Source organism: Lingula anatina, chromosome 5 (genome assembly GCF_051362555.1).
Source record: "Lingula anatina isolate TDL-2025a chromosome 5, LinAna3.0, whole genome shotgun sequence".
NCBI classification, from domain to species: domain Eukaryota; kingdom Metazoa; phylum Brachiopoda; class Lingulata; order Lingulida; family Lingulidae; genus Lingula; species Lingula anatina.
In genome coordinates, this window is record NC_141771.1 from 2,618,741 (window position 1) to 2,639,413 (window position 20,673).

General features: G+C 37.2%; 1 protein-coding gene across 4 annotated transcripts in view; it reads left to right on the forward strand.

The window, feature by feature from the left end:
* The window catches only part of LOC106172808 (post-GPI attachment to proteins factor 3), a 42,325-nt gene that overhangs the window by 5,626 nt on the left and 16,026 nt on the right, over positions 1 to 20,673 (forward strand). For all 4 annotated transcript variants that reach the window (XM_013553711.2, XM_013553709.3, XM_013553710.2 and 1 more), the window contains one exon: positions 1 to 20,673. This exon is cut by the window's right edge and continues 16,026 nt beyond it. In XM_013553711.2, the coding sequence (XP_013409165.2) occupies positions 1 to 103 (103 nt within the window). In that variant the 3' untranslated portion in view covers positions 104 to 20,673.

The window sequence follows — 20,673 nt, forward strand, 5'->3', positions numbered from 1 at the left end:
GTTTGCAATAGACGACTGCAAGTATTTGGAGGGACAGAAGCAGAGAGAAGCAGCAGTGGATGCAAAGAAAGAAACACCTCTAACAGAAAAGAAAGAGCAGTAAAAGTCCTGTTGGGTGGAGCCTATAGTGCTGCAACAGTAAGATGTGAAAAATACCATTTCAGCAACGACCCACAGCTGAGTGATGCTTAGAGATAAGTAGGACTGTGAAACACATGCCAATACTATGAGAGATGAGGTAGCACTAGCATTTTTTTTCAACTAGCCAAATTGCTTTTTTCATCACTTGTTTCTTCATGTAGTTTAAATTTCAGTACAACAGGTTATATCAACCCTGCTTTGTGAAGCCAGTTTAAGTCAGTTTTAGCATTTGGCAATTTTGTTGAGTGTTAGTGGTACCCTACGAGAGGGTTCAAGAGCAATAATACTAATAGAGGTTGTCACTGACATGGTACATTTAATTCATTTTTATTAACTGAAGCCATTATCGCTGTGATAACCATGCATTAAGAACAAGATTTATCCCTGGCAAAGCTGTGTATTTATGTCTTATGGTGCGTGCTAAGTTATGTCAAATAGAATGTGAGATGTTATGTCATTGTATTGCAGTGACGTGATGTCTCTCACACACCAGGCATGATAAATATTTAGAGTCACAGTGCAGAGACGTGAGGATTAAAAGGGCACATGTGCACAAACTGTGATAAAACCATCGCCACAATCAAAAAATTATAGGTCAAACTGTTTTATAGCAACAGAGCTTAGGCAGAGAAACAACAATGTCTTATATGAAAGTGCAAATTTCTTTAATGATGCAGTTAAGGAGTGAATTTCAATTTACACGACATAAACAATAGCACCTAGAAATCAAAACAACTCAATGTAAATTTCTTTAAAATCCAAAAGGTAGTGTTGTAACACCGCCCAGTTGAATTTGTCTCTTAGTGTATTGAAATCTATAAGTCTTTTTTTATGTACAGACACAGATGTGTCTGTACATATTGCCATCACCTGCGTCTGTCGTCGCCGATGCCGATGGCGATGGCGATGCCGATGCCGATGCCGATGCCGATGCCGTGCACTTTCCTTGTAAACACGATAAGTGGAGGGCAGTTTTACTTTTTGGCTTTATATTTACAGAGCTGGTGAATATTCATAAAACGCAGGTCAAGTTCGAAAATCAGCATGATCAGGCCATTATTGTAGAAGTTATGCTGTTTTTTCACTTTTCAGCATATTTTTCACATTTCCTCAGATTCAATTCTTAGGCATGTTAACAGTCTCATTATTAAACTAATAAGATATGTTAAAGTTTTTGTTTGACATTTCCTGCATCTTTACAACATTGTTAGTTGATTTTGTAAAAATGATGGTAAACTTGTTATCGTGTATTGTGTAATAAAGTTTCAAAAATGGAAATAAACTCATATCATTGCAGTTTGTCAGATTCAATCATTCACTATGTTCAGAATCTCAGAATGGAAGAAATTGGACATTTAACACTGCTTTATTGATATTTTTCCCATCTCATCAATTTTCTTAGTTGATCATATAAAAATGGCAGTAAACTGTTAATTTTGTTTTATGTTAAAAATTGTTAAAAATGAAAAAAAAAAACATTTCAGAACAGTGCTGTCTTGTTTACATTTTGGCATTTTCAAGTTGTGACTTTGAAGTTCCATGGGCCTGAAGACCTTTGCTAGTCACATTTTCTGAATATCCATGATACTAATATTTTATTATTAAAAATTGATGGTCATTATGCTGTTAAACATTATGTAATATTGCATCAAAATTTGAAAAAAACCTATTTTGGGCACTGTTCCCATGATGACCATTTAAGAAAAACCATGTCACTTACTGTTCTCAAACAGTACAGGAAATATATATATATAGATGTGTCTGTACATATTGCCATCACCTGCGTCTGTTGTCGCCGTCATCGCCGGCGCCGGCGCCGTGCACTTTCATTGTAAACACGATAAGTGGAAGGCAGTTTTACTTTTTGGCTTCATATTTACAGAGCTGATGAATATTCATAAAACGCAGGTCAAGTTCGAAAATCAGCATGATCGGGCCATTATTGTAGAAGTTATGCTTTTTTCACTTTTCAGCATATTTCACATATTGGCATTTTCAAGGTGTGACTTTGAAGTTCTACATGCTTGAAGACCCATGCTAGTCACATTTTCTGAAAATCCATGATACGTTTATTTTATTATTAAAAATTGACGGTCATTATGCTGTTAAACATTATGTAATATTGCATCAGAATAGAAGAAAACAATTATGGGTGCTGCTGCCATGATGACCATTATGGGAAAACCATGTTACTTATGATTGCCAAATGTTCAAAAAAGAAATGCAGGACTAAAATGCAGCCTGGGTTGGAAAAGTAGTCTAATTGGCTTCTTTTTCTGGAAGTTATACATTTTCAAAGTGTGAACTTTAACTCCCATGGGCCTGAAGCCTTATGCTTGTTACATGTTTTACTTACATTGGTATTACCTGTTGAGCATAATTAAAATTTGATGTTGAATTTGCAGTTTAACATAATGTACTTTTGCATCAGAATTGACAGTAGCCTATTTTGTGCATAGTTATTTCCTGCTTTTTGTCTGTACATTTGACAGCTTTGCTGCCTTGTTCTTTTGTGGAATGGAGAGTTTTTGTTTGAGGATTTCTCTTGATTGTAATAGAAGTTACAACAACGTTTCTCGTCCCTTTGCTGTGCACCATGTTCAACATGGTTTCATAGTTGACAGTTTGAGCTGATGTATAGTTCAAACTGATGTCTTTTACCTCACAAACATTCTTTCCATTTTTAGTAATGTAAGCATGATTTTTTTGCTTCAACACAAGAACGGGGTTATGTAATCATTCTGGTTTAGTTCATCGGTAAAGTCGCTCAAATACGACCCTCTTATGGAGTATAAATACCTTTCAGTTTCGGGTTTTCCATCAACGAGAAAAGTGATGGAATCTGTATCAAAGTACAGCACTTTTTTGTTTACAAATTCCAACGCCTTATACAAGACCAGACGTGCATGGGCAGTTGAGTGTGCTGCCATGATTAGTATTGCAGGTTCTAATGTATCCCTTCTTTTTGAGCATATTGGTGGAAGTAACTTTGTTTTTTTATTTTTTTATTTTATTATTTTTTTCCTCAGGTGTCTCACAACCTGCAGGGTATATGCTGGCCCCTTGTTTTAGTTTGAGAAAAGTGTCCATGTACTCAGCAAAAAGAGCACCCTCTTGGCTTTTGGGATTGCCATACTTCGTGGAAACAAACTATGGTGTGCCCTATTGAGACCACCTTCATTTTTAATTTAACAGAAACCCCTGTGCTTGTTAAGCTACATTCTGTACTAGTATGGCAACCTGTTCTTTGTTTACAGTTAGTAGCACACGCTCTACACAGAGTGAACACGCCATAATAAGCTTCTTGGGGTCAATTCTGTCTTGCACCTCTTAATATTTTCTTGCTTTTCTGAGGTTTTGTGCTTCTTTACATACCCACCTTGTGGAATTATAACGGTTGTAGCCGACTTTAGAAAAAGGACTCAATATACCACATCACAGGCACTTACTATTGTGATAGCTGAATGAAAATTCTCAATTTTTTGTCCTTTTTGTCCCGTAATATCTACAAAATTGTCTAAATTTTTGTTCTTGATCTCCATATCTTTCACAGATGCTTTCGGAGGTTACCTCGTAATCTAAACAGTAAAGACATACCCTTTGTGCCACAACTAAATTAGCTTCATGCAAACTATTGTTAATCTGCATAGCTTCAAAGTCAAAGAAAATATGTGGCCGTCTTGTACTGTAATTAAGATTTTTCTTTTTTCTTCTTTATGTGTAGAGGTTGATGGTTGTTGATGGTTCTTCTTCAGATATAGAAGACGTGTGCTCGGACTTGTCATTTTCACAAATGTTTTGGAAAATTTTCTGTTTCTTTAAGGGTTGCATGTAGCACAGATAACCTTTTTGCACCTGTGTTTTGCAAATCTGACATTTGTATGAAAAACAAATGTGCATCTTTTTGTTTTGTCTGTTGACAAATTTGTGGCATGCTTCACAAGTAAATAATAACTTTTTTTCTTGAGATGCCCTTTTGCCTTTGTTGCGAGGTGATTGTGATAACACGAAGCAGAGACAAAAAATCTGTTGCACAATCTGCATAGTGTCCAATTTTTGAATTCAACATATTTCCTGCTGAGTTTGTTGAATGCATCGTCATAAAAAAAGCATTACTGGCAGATGTATAGGTCAACACCATTCGAAAATTGTGGAACCCATCAGTGTTCCCATTTACCGCATATCTATCATCGAAGTTCACATCTTGTCGCCTACTCCCAGTAATTACCTCTTCAATTCAGGGAATCTCTTTTGAACTTTTCCCATTCATCCACTGACATGGGTATCTTGCTTTTAGAAGTGGAATCACTAAAGACCACCAAATTGCTGCATTGTAGGTTTTTTGCAAATGGTTATAAGTTTGCCTCCTTGTAACTTTATAGAGTTGCTATTTTTTTAGATTTCACAGTATTCAGCAGTGAGTGAAGCTCTTTCAAGTAACACGACCTTAAATTCTCTCCTCTTAGTGCACCAAACATCAATCACTACCCTAAGACTGTATGCTAAGACAATGGGATCAACCAATTGATCTGTAGCATAATGCATGACCATGCAAAAAAACGCACTGAATCAAAAGATTTACAATGAAAAACAGACTGATAAGTATCTTTTCTACATGTGACATTACAATTCAGTCACCGTAAACTGCATTGTATGTTGATTGGAGTTTCGATTCTACAGCTTGAGGGGTCGATGCCTCCTCTTCCGTGATCTCTCCGAAAAACCTCTCTTTACATTTTCCAACACGTAAGATGACGGCCATGACGTACAGGTCGTATTCCTCTTTCATTTGGGCCTGGTAGTGGTCGTAAGCTTTTAGGATGTTGCCTGCTGTGACGAGTTCCAACGCTTGGTCGAACAAGCTAAGGGCAGACACTGCAAAGACAGGCTCCATGCAAGCATGTTGCTTTTGGCTGCCATGACCTATGGCGCTGCCCTCGCACTGCTCAACGGTCAGCTCTCGAATTTAGGATTATAGTGCCCTAACACTCTACACAACAGTCCTTGTTTGTTTTCTTTTATCAAAACACACACTCCACCATTCACACATACACTATAACCTTTGCTACTACATCAACAGCACTTTGTCGCATTCCACTCTACAATGGTCATGGGCAATTTATATCCCTCAGGTTTAGTGCAGATCCACCAGGGTCCAGTACCGTGGCTATAAAACAGTTTGATCTATAATTTTTTAGACATGCTATGGTTTCCTTATAGTTTGCACCAAAGTTTGCACTTAAGTGCCTCTTTACTATTGACATGTATTTTGTAACACTGAATCATCATTGGATGTAAAATGCTTTGTGTAATAATAAGATATATAATCATGACTTAGCTACCATATATTGCACTTGAATGGTTTTGCAAGTCAAGTATTATTTGACTATATGAAATATGTCCTTGACTAATCTCGTAAATAATTTAGTTCTGCAGTTTGAACTGTGCCATGACTTTTATGCCATGTAGTGTCTTCGGCATTGGTAGCAACAGGGTAATTTTAGCCATTCTTTTTGGTCAACAACAGAAAATGCACCTGCTTTAGCAGTGGTAAAAATCGAAGACATATTCCTTCATGATCTAATGAATCTGTGTAAGTTGCTTTGAAAATTATTTTGTTTGTTTTGTTTGTAGGACTTCTAGTGATTGCTTTTGACCCTGACCTGTATCTTGGTCTGTATGATATTCTGCATTTACCGTTTCCATTTCAAACATTGAAATAGTATTGCATATGGATGCCCCAATCACTATGACTTTCTCCTCCTCTCCAGAGTCATTAAGTCTAACCCCCTATTTTTAGTTAATCTCTATGAATGACTCTTCTTTTTCTGAGTCAGTCACTAGACTCGCTATGATTGACCCCTCTTCTGAGTCAATCACTATGAATGACTTCTTTTCCATTGTTATACAACGAGCAAAACCAAACCTATTCATATGTACCATTGCGGACAGCGTCTTATTGTAAGGAGAGATTGTATTATTCTTTTTAAAACAAACGGGTTGGTGCCAAGTCTGTTCAATTTATAGTCTTTTCTTTTAAGGAAATAATTGACCTTTAGGTAAACACAATATGGCCTGTGTGTACAAGTGAGACTTCTTCATTCCAAGAAGTTGTGAAATATCTATTATATGTCTCAATAAAACAAGAGTCCATTATGTGACACTGATAAAATTAAACAAAATGCTAAAACTTGCCTGCCTATATTGTAAATTTAAAATTCTGCTCTTCCATTGGAAGGTGTGCAATATCTGTACCTGTCAGCTGACCGAGAGAGGCATCTTTTTTCTTGCCTAGAGCTGCGTAGATTTCTTGGAAGAGCTGTAAGAACGCTAATCAATCAGCATATGTCATCACAATGACCGTGGCAATGGAGGCGCCCTGTTCATAACTGATCTTTATGGGACATCTTGGACCATCTAACGACAATGTGTAACCATTGCAAAAGGGGACTGCTAAAACTTGCTCCTTCAACAAGCACTAGTGGGCTGGATTTGGTCTTAAAGTGCAATTTAAGTTCACAAGTGATCTTACACGATCTTAAACATTACAGCAGTAGTCTTAAAATGGACTGAATCTGCTTTTAAGATCAAAAGTGATCTAACATCTACTTAAGCGGTCAAGCAGTTTCCTCCCCTCACAATGGGGGATACCTCCCCTCACAATAGAGGACACCTCTGCTCACAATAGGAGAGTGTTTAAGGGGAGACAACTTAATTGGCTGTTAGACCAGAAATAGTCTTACTCATAGGGACAGCCGGGCTGACGTCACGCGCCTTAGCAACCGACATCTGGGGTAAAACAAATCGGGCAACATGGCGGATCACATTGACTTCTATGTAAAAGTTGGCAGACTTTGTCCGAAGATATCATACTTCACAGTGCCTGACCACTTACGTCAGTGAGGAAGAGTTATTTACCTGGTCGATTTCCTTTACAGGCCTTTGTAATTAGCCGCTGCACACCTGGTAAAGAGATAAAATCGGCCCTAACATAACTGCCGATCGTTATCTGTGATCGGGAATTTTACAGCAGAAGATTTTGCAAAGGCAGTGCTTGACCTTTTGTGTCTGGCGGGTTGAATCATTTACCTGGACTATTGAGTTAGCAGGCCTTTGTAATAAACTACTGTTTAACTTGTTATGGGATAAAATTGGTATTAACTGCATACGCAAATGTTCACCCTAAGTATATACATGTACATAATTTGGTGAAATAGGAATGGCTTCTTAGAACGTGGATCGTAAGAAAGGCCTGGAAAATGTGCAACACTGAGAAGTTTTTAGAATAAGATTTCTACAAATTGTGATTAAATCACCTGCTGCTGCAATACCCAGGGGAACGGGATAGGGGCAATGTCATCGGTCCCATGGCCTCTTTTGTCTGTATAGTAATAGGACAGCATAAGCAGTTGCTTGCTAACTTTTTGTTACCTGTATTAATATTGGCAGCTATACGTCTATGAGTGTTTACAATCTTAGTGTACACTTTTCTGGTACGAAAATTGGCGAAATATCATGGACGACAGAACGTTTTAAAAGTTTCAAAACGCACAAGGTTAAAATTAAATTGAATAACAAACACGGTAATAAAGCTGTATGTTATTTTACCATTTAAGGTCGCTTTATTTATGGCAACTTTTTTATATTTTACTTGATAACTTAAAGATTTAGACATTAACTCACAGGTTTGTCAATATATTGACGTACGTTTTTATCTTATCTTAATAACATTCTCAGTTAACTTACAACAAAAAAGTTTGACGTTATAGTCCATCAATTTTAACTAAAAGAATTTATAAACCGTCACACATGCCAAAACAAGATGCAATCTCAATTTCTTGTAAATATTACTTATTAATTCCTGTAACAAACGACAAACATAAATACCAAACAAGGTACAGTGACTTTCTCCTTATCTATAATAAAATAATCTATACACACATACATCAATCCCGTAGTGCATGTATAGCTATGACCAAATCTTGTTTCGATCAACAATCCCGTCTTTAGTCACGTTTGCACGACCTATAGGCTGCAATAGTCGTTTACTTTTCCGTGGGTCTTTGAAATTTAACAAATCCCATTAGAATTTATTAATGTGTTGGTAGTGTCACCTGGTTAACAGCAAGCTTCCACAATTTCACTTTTGTTCGTGCCTGAGAGTTAAACAGTGCTGTTCAATTCAGTAGGCCTGCAAAATCTACCCCGTCATATGTGTCAGCACTATATGCAACATCAACAGTTATTATAGTACAATTGAAACCTTCCTTGATAATATCAGTTGTTTCCATATGCTTTTCTTTTCAAAGAGATGTGAATATCATGCTCATCCAGGTAAGCTAATGGGTCTTTGCAATCTACCACTGTAAGATTCCCGATCACAGATAACGATCGGCAGTTAAGGCCGATTTTATCTCTTGACCAGGTGAGCAGTGGCTAATTACAAAGGCCTGTAAAGGAAATCGACCAGGTAAATAACTCTTCCTCACTGACACAAGTGGTAAGGCACTGTGAAGCATGATATCTTCGGACGAACTCTGCCAACTTTTACATAGAAGTCAATGCGATCCGCCATGTTGCCCGATTTGTTTTACCCCAGATGCCGGTTGCTAAGGTAAAGTGCCCGGATGACCAACTGTCCCTATGGTTTAAGATCATGTAAGACTATTTGTGAACTTAATTTGCACTTTAAGACCAAATCAAGCCCACTAGTGAAGGCCTCTTCAATTCCTTCTGCGTGTCTCTTGAAATGGCCTCACACGGTTAAGTAAAACGGATTTTTTTTTCTGACTTTAGCATGTAGTTTAAATGTATCTTGTCTTATCAAGAACTCTTCATTTGCTCATGGGTAATTTTCTTTTCATCTTTTTGCAACGCTCCATATAATTTTAACACACTTCCAAAACTAGCCGGATTAAAGGGGTCATACTATAATGTCCTTTTTTTTAAAGGCTCAACTGACCAGCTTAAAGCATAAGGACAACATGACTAGTTGTGGAAAAATACAATACTACGATCTTTGAATTGAAAATGTTCTGGAGAGTTTGTAAATGGTAAGTTAAATATACTGGAAATTTATCTTGCAAAAGAAAAAAACAACTACAGATTTACATTTTCATTTATTTTTATTTCTGCTCAAAGATCACCGGCCCTTGTCGTATTCAAGCTAAATCGCAAAAAAAATCGCAAAAAACAACAATGCTGCTCAAGAAAATGTTTTTTGGGGAGATTTTTTTCCAAAACGTAAACAAGATGGCGGCCTACAAATGTACTTGTTATTCGGATACTGAAAGTGCACCTAAGATTTATTCTATCCTATTGCCACAAATTACACCCTGTGCGTGTCCATCTCTGGGAAAAAAAGAATGCTTAATTACGGAGACAAACAAGGCTTTTGAGCTTCTAGCATGGTATAATTATTCTCTATCTACCCGCAATTGACAAATTTACATTCACATATTCTTATATAAAACGTTTTCGCAATCTATGAAACAACATTATATTATGTGGTAAACAAAACTTAACCGGCTAAATTACCAGCTCTGCCTACCCGTCAATAATGCCGTCTAACATCTTTAAAAAGAAAAATATGTTTATTTTTGCTTTGTTGACACTTTTTAAAGTAATCTTGGACAGTTTATATCTTTGTGTATGTTTCCCACTTTAACGCATTATGCTACAAGACATTCTATTAGATATATGAATAAATGTTGTGTTTACCTTTTCGGTGGGGTAACGATAAACGTCACCCTCCATTATTTGGATTGGGTCTTCCGAGTCCCGTAAAAAATGATATAACTTAAAATATTTATCAGAAATACCAAATAAAATATTGAATAAATATGTATGATAAAGCTATGCACAATTGTTTGCATGAATCATTAGAATATATGATGTAAAAGATACTTACGTCCACTCTGAACACCTCAACCATCATATCCTCCGTATAAAAAATTAGTACCAGGTGCTTGCAGCTGACGCAGCGGTAGAGTAAAAATACCATGTTTAGGATGAGAAGTCTGTCAGATTTCTCCGTATCTATACAGCAAAATACAATGACAGTCTTGTATTGCGTCGGAGAATCTTTACAAGGAACGCCGTTGTATAATCGTCTTGAAAAAAAACTGCCAAACGTTCTGGAAAATCACTTGATCTTTTTAGGCAGTGCATGATAATTTTTTCTAAATCGCATATAGTGTTTTCTAAATAACAGCACCTAGGACCGACTCTTCTGAGTCAGCCACTACGACCCACTTTTCTTCTGAGTCGTCCGCTATGACTTGATAAAATTTGACTTAAAATGTTAAAACGCACCTCATCTTTCACCTTCTTCTTCATCGTCGTCACTGTTCGTTAAATCTATTACCTCGACATCATCTTCTTCGTCGTCGTCGAGGTTTGTGATTTCTACGACCTTGACGTCCTCCATTGTAATCGATTCATCGTCAGAGTCGAGGTCCATGACTTCGACTTCACCGGTTTCACCATCCGTTAGGACGATGAACTGTTCTATCTGGAAAAAAAATGTTTGCTATTGTCACAACAAACTAAGAAAAATTACACTCTAAACTTGACTGGGTTAATTTTGACCCATATTGGGTTAATTTTTTTAACCCAGTGCTGGGTTAAAATAGCACCTACCCAATTTGGGTTAATTTAACCCAGCAAGTTGGGTTAAAATATCAACCCAGCACTTGGGTTATAATTTTGACCCAAATTTGGGTTGTTTTAACCCAAATATTAGGTTATTTAAACTTACCATTGGGTCAACCACCCCTACTAATTTCCCTTTACAAATTACTTAATTCTACTGATTTACAAGCTTCTAAACTGTAAAATGACAAGATTTTTTTTCAAAATACAATTCAACCTTTATTCTGTAATGCAACTACCATAATTTCATACATAAAATCACATGGAAAAATATATGCATGTAAAACTCTGATACATGTAACAACTTCCTTAAATGCTAGTGGAATGATTACGATACACATACATATGTTGCACTACCTGTACAACAAAAACAGAAATGGAAACACAGTTAACCTCAAATTTCTAAGTATACAGTATGAACAAGAACAAATATTATAAAACCTTTTAAAATCTCAATTAAAAAAGTCCACAGTTAACAAGCAGTCATCACTCCTCATTTTCACTGATTCAGCCGTGCCACTGGTACATGTACATGTAGCACCCCATTCTCATAGATTAGATCGACCTACATTGGATCGACCTAACTCCCTGGGGGTTCACGCTAAATAGCTGTCAGCCGGGCGGACACGAAAGTTAATTACCCCTTAAAGCTTGTAGTAGGCGGGGACGGACACTTAAGGGGGATTATCTGACAGTAATCTAGTGAGACTCCCCGCGGTGATAGATCGATCTAAAAGTTGTGAGAACAGAGCCTAGCTCAGTATTGTCCTCTTACACCAAGTCATTGGAGAAAAATCCACTCAGGGACTTTATAAGTGGAGAAGGTTCACCTTCATCAGAAATCTTGTACACAACATGCTGGAAAAACTCCCACACTGTGAAACATGGTAAAGGGTAGTCAAGGTCCAAGATGTAGAAAGTCTTGAAACAGAGATCTACTGCTTGTAGGAGGGTGTCACACCGTATGGCTCTTTGCTCTATGACAACAAAGGCTTCCACTGGATGACGTGAGTTAGTGCCCATATATGTTTTACATAATTTCACATTATGTTCTGCTCTCTTATTATGAGGAATATATATATATATATATATATATATATATATATATTCTTTGTTGGTATATTCTTTTACTCCCATGGAACTGGCTCTGGGTTAATTTCGGTATTTCAACGCTCTGGCACACTTTGTGAAGCTGGATCCTCTAAAAAAATCGAGATTTTTATTTTGGTTTAACTTGTTAAAATATTTGTGACTGCTTGGATGACTTTAATAGACCTCGTTGAAGAAATTGAACTATTTTTTTCACCGTGCAAACATTGTTTAAACTAGAATTACAAATTAAATCAAGTTTAATTATGTTAAAACATGAATGCAAAGGTATCACTTACTGATCAATCCAAAATAATTGGATTGCGCTCTGACCCGTAGGGAACTTCCAGTTCCGCCATCAGTAACAATAACAATATTTCCTCCGTACATATGAGGAAAAAATCATTTCTTCCGTCTTCTGTTTCGATGAAGATACGGAAAATAATAATTATTATTATTTTTTTTTTGGGGGTGAGTAGCTCAGCTAACAAATACCTAACTGTTATTTAGACACTGTGTACAAGTTATTAACCCAGCAGAACGCACTAAACGATGCAGTTCCAAGGCAATGATGCACTAAAACTGTTTTTAATTAATTTAAAAACAATGGAATTACGTGATGTTGCAATGACAGTTAATGTTTAAATTCAGTATGTAGTTCCATTGACATTTGATGTTGAAAAAATACGTAACCCACTAATTGATCATAAAACAATACACTTACGTGTTGTTACGTCACAATTAGTCTTACGTGTTGTAATGTCACAATTACATATCAGGTTCCCAATGGCAATGAACAAAATGAATATGCATTATTACGTCATAATTACATATCAGATCCCATTGGTGAAGGACAAAAATAATCACGCATTGTTACATCATAATTACATAATTGGTCCCCAGATGCCACAATCCAACTAAGGGTAGTGTATCAATGCATTGTAACGTATTATAATTAACATAACATAATGTAATAATGTCATAATGTCTTTGGCAGGAAAATACCACATTTACCCAGAAAAATATGAATACATTTAGCCAACAACATGTTTTAAATTAGGCGTCACTGCTAAAATTTGACTCAAAATGTTAAAACTCACTATTCATTTATTTTCTTCATCTTCCCATTCCTCCCCTTCGTCGATGTTGGTGAGGTCTACGACCTCGATGTTATCATCCATTATAACGCTTTCATCATCTGAATCTAGGTCTGTGACCTCAATTTCTCCAGTTTCATCATCGATGTTGGTGATGTCTACGACCTCGATATTTTCATCTATGATAATGCTTTCATCAACATCATCTATGACTTCCATTTCTCCCGTTTCATCGTCCGTTTGAACGATGAACTGTTCTACCTGAAAAAAATGTTCTCTATTGTCACAACCAACTAAGAAAAATTAAACAAAATAATGAGGCTGGTCCCTATCTAAAACTTAATGCCCCTTGACCTCTTAAAAAGTCTTGGCAACAATGAGGATAAGTGACCAAAAATTGGAAATTGAACGTGGGCGCTTCACTAAACCAAAGACTTGTCAACATTGTATTTTAAAAGCGTGTATCCCTGCGCAGATGAGAGTACTTTGCTGCCGCTATGATTATATATTTTATAGAAGTTTGAGAGCCTGTAAATGTTAATCATTTCTTTGTGCTCAATAAACTATTATTATATTGTACAGCCGCTGTGGTTGACTCTTCTTCTGAGTCAGCAGCTATGACTGACTCTTCTTCTGAGTCAGCCGCTATGACTGACTCTTCTTCTGAGTTGGCAGCTATGACTGGCTCTTCTTCTGAGTCGGCCTCTTCCTTTGGAATCGGTGTCCATTACGGACAATATGATTGCTTGTGGAGATATACACCACAATCTTTGAATTGAAAATGTTCTGTCGTAAATGGTAATGAAAATTTACTGTCGTAAATGGTAAGGTCAATATGCTGGAAATTTATCGTGCCAAAAAAAACAACAACTACAAATTTACATTCTTCAATTATTTTTATTTTTGCTTAAAGATCACCCTGTGCGTGATACATTTTTCTATTTTTGCTTGTGCGTGTTTAGTCCATCTCTGAAAAAAAAATCCTTAATTACAGAGACAAACAAGGCTTTTGAGCTTCTAGCATAGTATAATTATTCTCTATCTACCCGCAAATGACAAATTTACATCCACATATCCTTATGTAAAACGTTTTAGCATTCAGTGAAACGACATTATATTATGTGGTAAACAAAACTTACCCGGCTAAATTACCGGCTCTGCCTACCCGGCTAATTATCGATAATGACGTCTAACATCTGTAAAAAGAAAAAAAATGTTCATTATTGCTTCGTGGACGCTTTTTTTAGTAATCTTGGACAGTTTATATCTTTGTGTATGTTTCCCACTTTAACGCAGTATGCTACAAGACATTCTATTAGATATATGAATAAATGTTGTGTTTACCTTTTCCATGGGGTACCGATACAGTTCCCCCTCAATTATGTCAAAAGGGGCCTTCTGAGTCCTGTAAAAAAATTATATAATTTAAAATATTTACCGAAAATACTTAATAAAACACTAAATAAATACGTATGATAAAGCTATGCACAATTGTCTGCATGAATCGTTAGAACATATGATGTTAAAGATACGTACGCCCACTCGGAAGACCTCAACCTTTACATCTTCTATTAAAAAAATCAAGACCAGGTGCTTGCACCTGACGCAGCGGTACAATAAAAATTCTATGTTTTGGATCTGTCAGATTTCTCCACACTTATAAAGCAAAATACAATGACAGTCATGTATTAAGTCGGAGAATCTTTACAAGGAACGCCGTATAATCGTCTGGAAAGAAAACGGCCAAATGTTCTGGAAAATCACTTGATCTCTTCTGGGCAGTGGGTGATAATTTTTTCTAAATCCCATTTAGTGCAAGACGTTACAATTGCAGGTGAGAATTTTCCAAAAAAGTTACCTCTGTAAATACTATTCTTAGCGATGTTTTTGAAATGCATATATGTTAAGGCTTGCAAATAAGAATTTTCGGCATCAAGATCCCATATGGTACGATGTTACAGTGTTTCAATAGCAGGCATCACGAAGCCCTAAATTGGTCACTGTTATGTACGTTGTGCTTGACAGCACCTCAAAGAAGTGAATCCTGGCTCCATAAAAGATGCTTCAACTCCATTTGAATCAGAGTTTCTTATCGACTGGGAAGAATAGAAGGTAAAATCACAGATGCAATCGGAACTAACGTTTAATCAAGCATAATTGGGTAAGGAAACGATACGGTTAAAATATGAACGAGAAAATTTTCCATATCAACACAAATACGTTGTTTTGGTAAACTAGGTGGCTTGCTACGCCAGCATTGCAAAGCTATTCATTATGCTCTTCCTACTTTGAAAAACACAAGAGGTCTTGGAAGTAGTAATGGTTTGGCGATAAATGGAATTACCATGAAACACAGCTGCATTTCCTGAATGATGTTAAAGGTAACGTACATTTCAACTTTTAAGAACTGACATCTACTTACTCATCTAAAAATAAAATGACTTAATGAAGTCACCTGCCGAAAGCAAATGATATCCAGAGTACATCGTAATCGAAACTCATGGATTTCACAACTGAACCGAGTATAATTAATGTCGTTAAACAGAATTCAACAGACCGTAACGTACATTAAAGAAGTTTAGCCATAGGTATGCTATGTAGACCCTACTACAACATGCACTCATCGCAGATGTAATCACCCTGGCCATCGTATGCTGAGCAGGATTCGTGCGCCCAGTGCAAGCACCTTTTGCACTGAATCTAATCTTCCCGGATGGGTTCGATGTACTGCTCATTGCAGAACAAGCAGAAGTAATTCTGAACGAGTGACATGCCGCTGCCTTTTCTTTTCGGTACAGGCTCCTTCATACCCGTGGTCTTCCCCCTGTTACTCTTTCCTTTCCCTTTTCTACCCTTGCCTTTAGCCTTGGTGGAATCTACCCGTGAAGACTTGTTAATGCTTGACGTTACAGATACACCAGACGGCCCGGGCCGGACACCTTCGAACGCATCGGAGATGAACTATATGCAGACTGGGTTTCTCGGAGGTCTGAGCTGTGACCAGCGATTCTGTGGTCCACGTGCTAAGGGGGGTTCCAACTCAGCTAAAAATAGCATTAGCAGATGTATTATGATATCATCTGTATAGATCACAAAGGAAAACTCTTTTCTGTCTTCGAGTTCTATGACAATTCTGGAAATCATTTTTCTGTGGTGGGTAGCTCAGCTAACAAATGCCTAACTGTTATTTAGACGCTGTGTACAAGTTAAAATCCCAGTAGAACCAAGGCAACGACGCACTAAAACTGTTTATACTGCAATTTTATTACACAATTTTATTTGCCTTAAATGCGTTCTTTTGTGCCAAGCTCGTTCTAGATTGCAACGGAAAGGGGGACTGAATGAAGTCTGTTACATAATTCCCAGCTTAGGTCGGTTGGTGCAACACGTGCCAAGATAAGCCGCCTCGATAAACGTCACCCTCCATTATTTGGATTGGGTCTTCCGAGTCCCGTAAAAAATGATATAACTTAAAATATTTATCAGAAATACGAAATAATCTATTGAATAAATACCTATGATAAAGCTATGCACAATTGTTTGCATGAATCGTTAGAATATATGATGTAAAAGATACTTACGTCCACTCTGAACACCTCAACCATCATATCCTCCGTATAAAAAATTAGTACCAGGTGATTGCAGCTGATGCAGCGGTAGAGTAAAAATTCCATGTTTAGGATGAGAAGTCTGTCAGATTTCTCCGTATCTATACAGCAAAATACATTGACAGTCGTGTATTGCATCGGAGAATCTTTACAAGGAAGGCCGTTGTATAATCGTCTTGAAAAAAAACTGCCAAACATTCTGGAAAATCACTTGATCTTTTCTGGGCAGTGCGTGATAATTTTTTCTAAATCGCATATAGTGTTTTCTAAATAACAGCAGCTAGGACCGACTCTTCTGAGTCAGCCACTACGACTTGATAAAATTTGACTTAAAATGTTAAAACGCACCTCATCTTTCACCTTCTTCTTCATCGTCGTCGCTGTTCGTTAAATCTATTACCTCGACATCATCTTCTTCATCGTCGTCGAGGTTTGTGATTTCTACGACCTCTACGTCCTCCATTGTAATCGATTCATCGTCAGAGTCGAGGTCCATGACTTCGACTTCACCGGTTTCACCGTCCATTAGGACGATGAACTGTTCTATCTGGAAAAATATGTTGGCTATTGTGACAACAAACTAAGAAAAAATAAACAAAATCATGGGGCTGATCCCCATCTAATACTTTGTCGTCCAACAGGGTAAAATATGCACCTCCTACGTTCTGAAAGAGGTACTGTAGCTCGCAGGGGCCACAGAAAAACGAGGCAAATGACAACTGGCATATTCCTTTACTTGAGCTTTATTTTCAAATATTCTCAGGTTGAAACAGCCGTGTAACTAAAACAAAGAAAATACAATTGTCACTTATTTGTCTAGATGGTATCACCACTTCTCACATAACATCCGAGTTTATAATACAAATTACAAATTAAATACATTTAGCAACCAGGTTATTAATTAATAAATTATATAATATAAACAAAGCAATACTGATAAATACATTATGTATAAAATTGGCATAAACATCTTACCATTATGCCTCTACTGGGTAAACATGAAATTGCCACTGCATTTCTACACCTCTGCAGTACACACCTAACTGACCCACACTCTCCTGGGTGTGACAACTAGGACTATTCACTTATGCTAATGGAGTCCTTTTATTAGAAGAATGTGATAGATGTGCTTGCTCAGCATATCTGATGCAATAAACCATAAACAAAGTTTGGTACAATCATTTTGTTCTTACAGGTACTTTAACGTCAACCCAGGCATGCTTATGCCGTCTTTGAACATATCAATACCTCTTTCTTCGTAGAATGTAAACATTTTACCCACAGCTTCTAACATTGGAACAACATCTTTATTGTTGTACCATGTGAGAAAATCACGCATGGTTTTCATGTTGTTCTCCCGCAAAACGTGTTTGCACAATGCGTAATCTTCTTCACTAATGGTGGTTTGTTTCAAGTTGGAATAAAAAGCGTCTAGAGGAGGAATGTCGGTATGCTCGAGTTTATCCAAGGAGTCCATCCATTCGTACGGAAAGAACCCCTTGGATTCGTTGCACTCAAACGCCCTAAGAAATTGGCTGTAACTACAACCAGGAGCTAGGTAATTGCAAATATCCAAAATTTTAAGGCTATCTGACTTCAACACCATAAAGTTGTTGTTTCGCTTTACCACAAAACGTATCTCTTCCGCGTTTAACAACAGTGGAAAAAACAACTTTTTCATGGCGTTTAAGTCATAGTGCCCGCTGTTAAACCCTAATACAGGCAATTCTTTTAAATACTTGCGAAACTTTTTGCTTAGTTTTGTTAAATAATGTCTTGTTAATGCGGTGTCTTCGTCACCGTCATCGTCCGTATTCTCACTCTCACTTTCCATATCTTTGGCAATTTTTTTATCTAGTTCTTCAAAAACCCAGCTAAACTTGTCTGTTTGAATCTTTTCGGCTGCGCGGCTCATGTCTTGTAAGTTGTCTATGAACTGTTGCACAGCTAGCGATGGCTCACCGTTAGAAATAATGCACTCAGGTTTGGTGTACCCGGGTACATTGCTGCACACGCTTACACTTAGAAATTGGTGTTCGTTTTCCAAGCGAAGCGTTTGGCCGTGTTCGGGGTGTTCGTGTTTAGACAAGAGGCACTCGATATCGAATGTGGCTCGATATCGGTAGTATCGGTCTTCCTTGGGGATAACAATGCCTTCGTCTTCGAGTTGTTCAAAGATTGTTTGCGGAGTTTTTGTGTTGTCTCATGAATTTATATAAACACATTGACTTGTGAAAAAATCATCTGCGACCCTGGCAGAACGATATATGTATACTCACTTGACATGTTTTATTTGTCTGCTGGGATGAGTTTTATAGACCCCTTTGAAGAAATCACGCGAATATTGTTTAAATTAAATCAAGTTTAATTACGTTAAAACATGAATACATAGGTAACACTTACCGGTTAATTCAAAATAATTGGATTTCTTTCAGAGCCATAGGGAACCTCAAGCTCTGCCATTAACAAGAGGAGCATTATCTCCTCCGTGGATATAACGAAGCAAAAAAGCCTCCCATCCTCCGTCAAAATGCTAATGTGAAACAACATTTCGAATTAATTTTAGTTCTATCGTTGCGAACGGGTGCCTGCTGTGAACTGTTATAAAGACCGGTTGTAATCCAGTAGGACGCGATAAACAACGCGGTCCCAAGGCAACAACGCACGCTAACTGTTTATGCTGCAATTTCATCACACAATTTTATTTACCTTAAATGCATTCTTTTGTGTCGAGCACAGTACCGCAACGTAAAGGGGAACCAAATGAACTCTGTTACATAATTCTTAGCGCAGGTCGGTTGGTGAAATATGCGCCAAGATGAGTAGTTCATTTGGTGTCCTGTAGGTGTCAAGATAAGACACATCCTAGATTGCAGATCAGTTGGTGAAATACGCGCAAAAATCAGTAGTTCACTTGGTGTCCGGTAGGTGTCAAGATAAGACACATCCTAGATTAAATAACATTCAAATAAGTGATACTTATTGATTTCAAAACAATGTCTGATTACACTGTTAATTAATTCATGAAACTATTCTGTTGCCATTGTAATTAATTTAAAAACAATAGAGTTACGTTATGGCAGTTCATTTTTATGTGTAATACGTAGTTCCGTTGATGATGAAACAATACGTAACCCACTAATTGATCGTAAGGAATGAACAAAATGATAACGCATTGTTACGTCATAATCACATAACAGGTCCCACGAAGGATATATATATATATATATATATATATATATATATGATTACACATCGTTACGTCATAATTACGTAACAGGGGACCTCCAACCAAATACTACTTACTTTGTCCCTATATGTGGATACGCACTGTTACGTCATAATTACATCAGGAGACCTCCAACCAAATGATTACGTGTTGTAACGTCATACTTACGTGACAGGGCCTCCAGGGGACCACCAGGCAAATGGTAACCCAACGGTTGACATATACTACTAGTTACAACAACATTTCTCGTCCCTTTGCTGTGCACCATGTTCAACATGGTTTCATAGTTGACAGTTTGAGCTGATGTATAGTTCAAACTGATGTCTTTTACCTCACAAACAGTCTTTCCATTTTTAGTAACATAAGCATAATGTTTTTGCCTCCAGCACGAGAACTGGATTATGTAATCGTTCTGGTTTAGTTCATCAGTAAAGTTGCTCAAATACGATCCTATGATGGAGTATAATTACCTTTCTGTTTCGGGTTTTCCATCAACAAGAAATATGATTGAATCTGTATCAAAGTATAGCACTTTTTCATTTACAAATTCCAAAGCCTCATACATACCAGCCGTGCATGGGCAGTTGAGTGTGCTGCCATGATCACATTAGTATTGTAGGTTCTAATGTATCCCTTCTTTTTGAGCATATTGGTGGAAGTAACTTTTTTTTTTTTTTGTTTGTTTGTTTTTTCCTCAGGTGTCTCACAATCTGCAGGGTATCTGCTGGCCACTTGTTTTAGTTTGAGAAAAGTGTCCATGTACTCAGCAAAAAGAGCACCCTCTTGGCTTTTGGGATTGCCATACTCTGTGGAAACATACTATGGTGTGCCCTATTAAGACCACCTTTATTTTTAA